The sequence below is a fragment of the Poecilia formosa genome, unplaced genomic scaffold, assembly GCF_000485575.1.
Source record: "Poecilia formosa unplaced genomic scaffold, Poecilia_formosa-5.1.2 Scaffold4, whole genome shotgun sequence".
Classification (NCBI taxonomy): Eukaryota; Metazoa; Chordata; class Actinopteri; order Cyprinodontiformes; family Poeciliidae; genus Poecilia; species Poecilia formosa.
Window position 1 is genome coordinate 3,887,725 of NW_006799943.1, and position 7,470 is coordinate 3,895,194.

The window sequence follows — 7,470 nt, forward strand, 5'->3', positions numbered from 1 at the left end:
TTAACTAAAACATAATTCACAATGAATCCATCATATTAGGACCAGGCTTTGGTCCTAATATGATGGAACTAATATGACACTGTACATATAGTGGTGCGTTCACCAAATGCGTTTTGACCGTCAGGCGCATCTGGTTAACATTCAAAGTCTATGTGGAGGCGCGTCAAGGGAAGTTGCGGCGCCTTTAGAGCGTCTAGTGCAACGTTGGACGCTCCACATAGACTTTGAATGTAAACCAGACTCGCCTGACGCTCAGAACGTATTTGGTGTGAATGCACCATTAGAATGTTCAGTTCCTATGGTAACAATGACATCAGCAGTGATGACATCACTCGTTGATACATCAAAGGAATCTCTCTCAACTGTAGCAGTTTTTTTCAGACCTGTTCCTGTTTCAGACTTATAAGTTATGAAACTTCTCCAGGAGCTGTTAAAATTGTTTGAAGGCTCACAATCAGCCCAGTACAGGTTCACATTCTCAGGTGAGAGAGACTCACCTGGTATGAAGTTAATTTTTCAGTACTGGAATTAACTTAATAATTTAATCAAAGTATGTCATGAATATGTGTTTGTGTACTCCATCTTCAGTCCAGAGCATACTAGTTGTTTTTTTTGTTTTTTTTACTTTTACCACTAGATGATATGCATGTAGGATATGACATAAACAATATTATTCAGAGATGGGATACGTTTATAGCAGCTGTGCAAATGATCAAATTGTTTGTTGATTTGCAGTAGTCCACATTTATAGCAGATGTAAAGGGCCCCAAAACCAAATTTTCCTTAGTCCCCCATGGAGGCCTGGTTCAGCAGCCCTGATGCCAACATCTCCAGAAAACGTATTAAAGATGGTGATTGTAGCATGACAAAACATGGAAAACAATTAAGGCTGTGAAAACTTTTGCACGACACTAGTAAAATGCGAGGAGTCAGCAGATAATTGGGTAAATTGGGGACAAAGGCACTACATGCACAGAATGTGATGCGTCGTGTGGCGCAGTGGATATCTGGGGCACCCAGCCGTCCTGAGTCACGACCCCATCCTCGGTTCTTTTGCTGCATGTCTTTCCCGCTCTCCCATTCACTCCCTTCCCATCAGATTACTGTCAAAATACAGGACACTAGTGCCGAAAAAAAGCCTTAAAGACAAATAAACAAAAAGCAATATGTTATTGCTTCTTAAAGAAATAAAATATGTCTGCTGCTATGCTGAAAGAGAGCAGAGCTCCAACTTAAAAAAAAAAATTTCATTTGTTACAATTAACCAAATTAAGTTTGTCAAAGTTTGTCAAGTTTGTTACAACTTATTAAGCTCTATTTAATTCGATTAAATGTATTTATGCACTTGTACAAATGAACTGTTTTTTCTTTTAAGTTCGGTCACCTGTTTTCCTTTTCTTTCCTACTTGTATGAAGGTGAGATGCTCCCATCTGTGATGTGTAAATGATTTTCTGACCTATTTGACTTTTTTTTCTATTTGTTTTTTTCTTTTTTATTTTTTTTATTTTTAGAAATTATGCATTTTTTTATCTTGTTTTTTTTTTTTTTTTTTTACTTTTTGCATTTCTTTACATCAAAAGTTATTTACCACTTAAACATTTTCATAAGTGGTAAATAAGCAGCTGCGACAGACTGGTGGCCTGTCCAGGATGACCCTGCCTCTTGCCCGAAACGTTCGCTGGAGTTAGTCACCAGCACCCCTCCCAGGCCCACTGGGGGGAGGGAGGGAGAGAGGAATGGATGGATGGATGGATGGATGGATGGATGGATGGATGGATGGTAAATAAGCAGTCAAAATACTTAATGTGAGAGCCATATTCACCGACATGCAGTTCAGGAGTCAAGGGCAGGCTGACATGTGACTGATGTATGATGGGATGGACTTTTGTTCCCACTGAAATTTTCAGAATACAGAAATATTTTTCAAGCTACATAATTGAGCCATCGACACAAATAAAACTTTAAGGAATAAATGGGACATAAGGAAATTTTATGTTTTAATCAGGTTGTAGCTCACTACCTTTATTCATTTATTTATCTTTTAACTTCACTGTCTACTAAACCTTAGTTATTCATATTTGTCCCAGAGCTGACAGAGTAAGTGGTTAATGTTACTCATCGTTCACTTATTACAAAACAAACAAAATAACTACACTTAACATACCGATTGACTTTAGCATCTTATATTAGCATAGCATGATTAAAGTGAATGTCCTTTAGCATTACCTCTTTGAAAAATGCAGGTATTCTAGTTAGTAAACATTTTCATCAACTATTAAACTCACTATTATTATTATTATTACTACATTCCTTGACAAACAGTGTTTTCCTCTCTGTGTTTTTTGTTTTTTTTTGTGGGTGTGCACTATAAAAAATTGCAATAATCTAGATTATGATTAAGCCAGATTTTCCACATACTTTATTTTTATTTCTATTATACGATGAGTTTTAGTATCTCGGTTCCTAAACATAGACCTCTAGAGCGGGCGTACATAGGCAGCTAAAGACCATCCAGTTGGCCGGGTACATAATCAATAGACAAAGCGTAAAGAAACTGAAAATATATAAAAATAACAATATTGTGCAACTCCACTTTACACTTTAGCTGGAGGTTTGCTGTCTTCTGAGTTAGTTGGATACATGGAGACGAGTTTCCTGTCCACAGATTTCTCACAGTTTGTTCTAAAAGTCCAAGACACCCAACAGGAGATGCTCTGAGAAGACATTAATCTAATGGAGACAAATGAATGACAAGTTCCATTAATCACAGTGAATTTCAGTTTTACACCTTTTTAACTTTAGTCAAAGAAATGCCGTGTCTGGTCATGTGGAACCTGTATTTTTGCTTTAGTTTCTACAGTGTGCAGCTTGGACACAAACCACATTAAAGAACAGAGCAATAAACCAATAAGTGACGGGGTCTTGGGGACAGAACAGACTAAATAACAGGAGAGGAGATTGAATTGGAGCCTCAGGTTGTTGGAAAGTCATTACTAATGCAGTCGTTCAGAGTATTGCTTAAATGTGAAGGAGAAGCAGCAAGTGTGTGTGTGTGTGTGTTGTAGTAGTTTAATTTAATCTAGCACTTCTTCCTGGGTCATTGTCCCCAAGATGGAAGGTCAGATGTTTTTGGTCATGGAGAAAGTTTGGACGTTGGTTCAGATGTTGGCTGAACGACTCTTGAGGACCGTTTATTACCACGTCAGGTGAGCAGATATTGAAAGCTGGGAGCATTTCCTGACTGATTGTTTTATTCATTAGTAAAAGTTGTTTCAGGTTTGGGGAATGCTCTCAAATTGCATATCGGAGCCTCCGGATCCAGCAGGATGGAGTTCACACAGTTTAACAGCCGTCATACACACAGAGCTGTCAACATCTTCACAGCACAACAACGTAGTAACGCTGAGTCACAGTCCCACTTTATTTGCTAATAGTCCTGCTCTCACTACATACTATTAGAAGAGGAACTAAATATAGAAGAATAAAATTCAAGAGAACTTAAACATGTTTAAAGATTTCTCTATTAATACTCGAAGATTGGGATAGATTCATAAACCTGGCACTGGTGAACATCTGCTGTTCTGGAGCTTCTGGGTAAATAGACTTTCTGTTTTTAGCTATCTCAGTGTTCAATGCCATGGTACACCCAATTGTTAACAGCTATACAGATTAAAATCCAAGAGGACTATTATTAAGCTTCTATATTTACCTTGGCTTGACAATGCACATGGTGATTCAAGTCTGAGGAATCCATTTCTGCTGAATGGCTTTGGATGTAGGAGCGAATCAGAACCGTCGCTTCAGTGATTCGTCACATGATTTAGAGAAGCGCATTTCTTCCAAGGGTTCCTTCAACTTTTAGAAAATTCAAACAGTAAAAATGTAGAGCTGGACATGCAGATACATTAAGGTTGTTCCATGACATTTAGGTATGGACTGGTATTAGAAACTGATTTCTGTCTCATTGTGATATAGTTCAAAAGCAGAAATCAACAAAAGCTACAATAAAGATCAATAATCTGATTTATGAAACTGCAAGCCAATAGTTTAATTGAGCCTTTTGAAAGAGAAAATGAGCCAATGCTGAAAATTAAATATTGAAATTAAATTGAAATATTTAAATTTAATTTTCTGAAACGGAGATCAAACAGGTTTTTTTAAAAATATGTTTTGATTTTATCAAAAGTAATTGATTATGGAAAATTTAAAAACAAAAAAAAAAGTAAAAAAAAAATGAAGTAGCACTGATGTACACTGTAGCATTATTTTGTAAATTTATGACTGAAGTTTGACAAATTTGTCTTACTATTTGTTCAGTAACCGTCATTTGTATACATAGTTTATTTTCCCAACTGACATGCTAGTTCTAGTATGGCTAGCATGAACAGGAGCTAGCATGAACAAAGCAGTAAACATGCTAGCTTCTTTACAGCTAACATGTTGTCTATGTTCGGTCTGGACAGAGAAGAATCCATGTTGTTTCTGGCATCCCTTCAAAAGTAGTTAAAGCTGTTGTAAGAGGTTGTTTATCTGATAAAATATGACGATGATTATTAAATATGTTGAAACCAAAGCCAGGTGGTTTCCCAGCAGTAAGGTAATCCTTACAATTCCTTCCTTGTTTGCTGTCTTACTTCATTCAGAGCCTGCTTGAGCTTAGCAGCTCTCTACTACTAACAACATGAGCACATACAAGATGAAAAGTGTTTTCCATTTATAAAACTAAACCAAACCTCCGTATCCCATGAAATATGAATGAAATGCATTAAAAATGAAGGCGGTATGATGTTGGTGACTGGTGGAATTACTCCCTGGAGGTTTCACGCTCAGAAAAACAGCATCTGGGTGTTGGTAAAAAAAGAAAAACTTTTTGGAAATTGAAATGATAATAATGAAAAACTAGTTGGGGAGACTTGAGTTATGTGAATTAAAAAAAAAATAATAATAATATATATATATATATATATATATATTTCTTTTTTTATGTTAACATTTAACTGAAAAGTACAAACCAGTAACTTTTCAACTAGATAAAGTAAAAATAATTAAACTTGTTTAAGTCGATAATTCTAGAATAAAGATTATAAAACCGTACTAAATGCACTGGCAGATAAAAACAAACAGGATGAAAAAAAAATGTGTCACGTAATTAAATTCAATCTATATACAATAATTATTTACTTAAATCTATCTTTTTGAAAAGTTCCTTTAAAGTTATTTTTGTCTTATTTCAAGTGTAGTAAGATATTTGCTCTAAAAACTAGACAAAAATACACTAATGTACAAACTTCGTACTATAGAACAAAGTATTGGAAAATGTTTAGGGTGATGCCGTTTAAGAATGAAAAACATAAGACATTATTTTATTTCAATATTCTATCAAAGATTTTTTTAAAACAGCATTTTACATGTAACTCGGTTTTTACAGTGTTTGTCTTTGTTTTTAATAAACGTTCCAGGCTGAGAAGTGCTACAATCATCTGTTTGTTTTAATGAATAACTTTTAATAAATAATCTAAATCTGCCAGTCATCACTGTATAAACGGTCCTTTTCTACAAAAAGAATCCTATTCTGCTTTTTCAGTGGAACTCTCCATGGTCTGACCCGAGAGAGAGACCTCAGTCTGTCAGTGAATACCAAACACTCTCACAGCAACTCTACCTTCTGCTTGTTTTGTCTTCAGGGGACAAATATGTAGTGATTGTAAGAAAGGAGTCGGTGGTTGCAATACACCAGGGCTGTGATTCAGCCTCCAAAGCCAGCAGGATAAAAAGAAATAAACATTTCTCAAGCGTTGCAGCTTTGTGTCTTCCTTGCATGTTTTTCTTTGCAGCTCTAATAATCTGTTTAGATCCCGATATTTCCACAGTCTCCTGACTGAGTCTGTGAGCCCATCCATTTTATTTGCCAGTGTTATCACAAACCTTGTAATGATTGATGGCTCAGTTAGTTCCATTCTCGTTTCATGGAGCCAGAATCATTCCTCATGAGGTGACTCTGCAGACAAATTTAAATGCTTTTGTGTATTTTCGTGGATATTGCAGACCGCCTTGCGGGCGTGGTGTTGGTAAATGACGCAACTCTCTGAAACAAAGCCGACATGGAGCAAAGCCCAGGATTTGTGTCTGTGACCTACAGATAGTACAGTGTGGTGACAGCATTACAGCTGTAAAAGAGCGCCTCCCTGGAGAGGCCAGTCATTTTACAACAAATGTTTTTCTACATACTTCAAAATCAACTCTTTCTACCTCCTTGTTTCTCTTTGTATGTACGCACAATTGAGTCATTGAAAGATTGATTTTTCTTTTGTCTTTCAGAATAAAGTCATGACCATCGACAGTGTGAAGGTCAAACTGCAGGTGAGACAGAAGAGCAGTGGATTTTAAAAGATCAAGTCTCTTGTTTTATTCTTTGTGTGTGTTTGGGGGGGGGGCTTTTACAGGGTGTCTGTGAATCCTTAAAGTCTTAAATTAGTGTAGCTATATAAAATTAAAGCCTTAAAATGTCATAAATTCTTTTACTTTTTTTATGTAATTTGGCCCTAAGCACATTAATCACAGGTCTTAAATTTTGTCGTGGCAGGACTACTTAATGTCAGACATTCTATGTGGTTTTTTGTTTTTTTTTCTCCCACTGGACTTACCCTCCACCGCCCAGTTATAGTATGCAATAAGGTTTTTACTGGCAAAGCTGCCATTATACCCTACCTAGCCAGGTAAACTAGCTAAATAGATACCTTTGCAAGTTAGGTTAGCTAGCTAGACAGATGCCCTATTTAATTAGCTTAGTTGGATAGCTATCTAGATATATACCCTAACTTTTCTCAGGCTAACTTGAGAAAAGTTAGGTTTTCTCTAGCTAACTTAACTAGTCTACTCTACCTAGCTATGTACCTAAGAATATTAGATGACTAGCTAAAGTTCCCTAGCTAGATATCTGGCTAGTTTGGGTACATTATCAGCTACATTACCAGCTAATGTAATAGCAACATATTAGTTGGCTAGCTAATGTACTGTAATATTGGCTATTATTAATTGGCAATATACTCCTAGCTAGTTTGTTTTGTGTTTATCATGGGTAAGTTCAAATTATTAGTGGTTGGCTTGACAACATTCATCTTTGCCATTGCCTCATTTCTGTTTAAAACCAGGTTTCTGCAGGTCTCACCTACTCTAATTGAAATAACTAATGAAAGGTAAAAACATCCAGTGGTGTAAATACATTCTGTATGTCTTTGTTGCCTTCAGTATGAGGGCAAAGAGGCAAAAGCAACGAGTTAATGAGGCGTGGGTTTATCCATCAGTCAATTAGGCAGCCGCTCTGCCTGACTGAAGAGAGAATCAGGAGACACAGAGGGGAGGGAGGCAGATGGATGTCAGTCAAATTCCTTTTCTCAATTACACAATCTTCCTCATCGCTCTCTCTGGCCTTTTTTTCCTCTTCTTTAATTGTTTCATCTGTCAGTCTG

General features: G+C 36.4%; 1 protein-coding gene across 1 annotated transcript in view; it reads left to right on the top strand.

Annotated features, from left to right (window-relative positions):
- rab26 (RAB26, member RAS oncogene family) overlaps positions 1-7,470 on the top strand; it is a 93,332-nt gene that overhangs the window by 38,276 nt on the left and 47,586 nt on the right. The window contains exon 3 of the mRNA XM_016676552.1: positions 6,320-6,377. Coding sequence (XP_016532038.1) covers positions 6,320-6,377 — 58 coding nt within the window. The remainder of the gene's footprint in view (positions 1-6,319; positions 6,378-7,470) is intronic.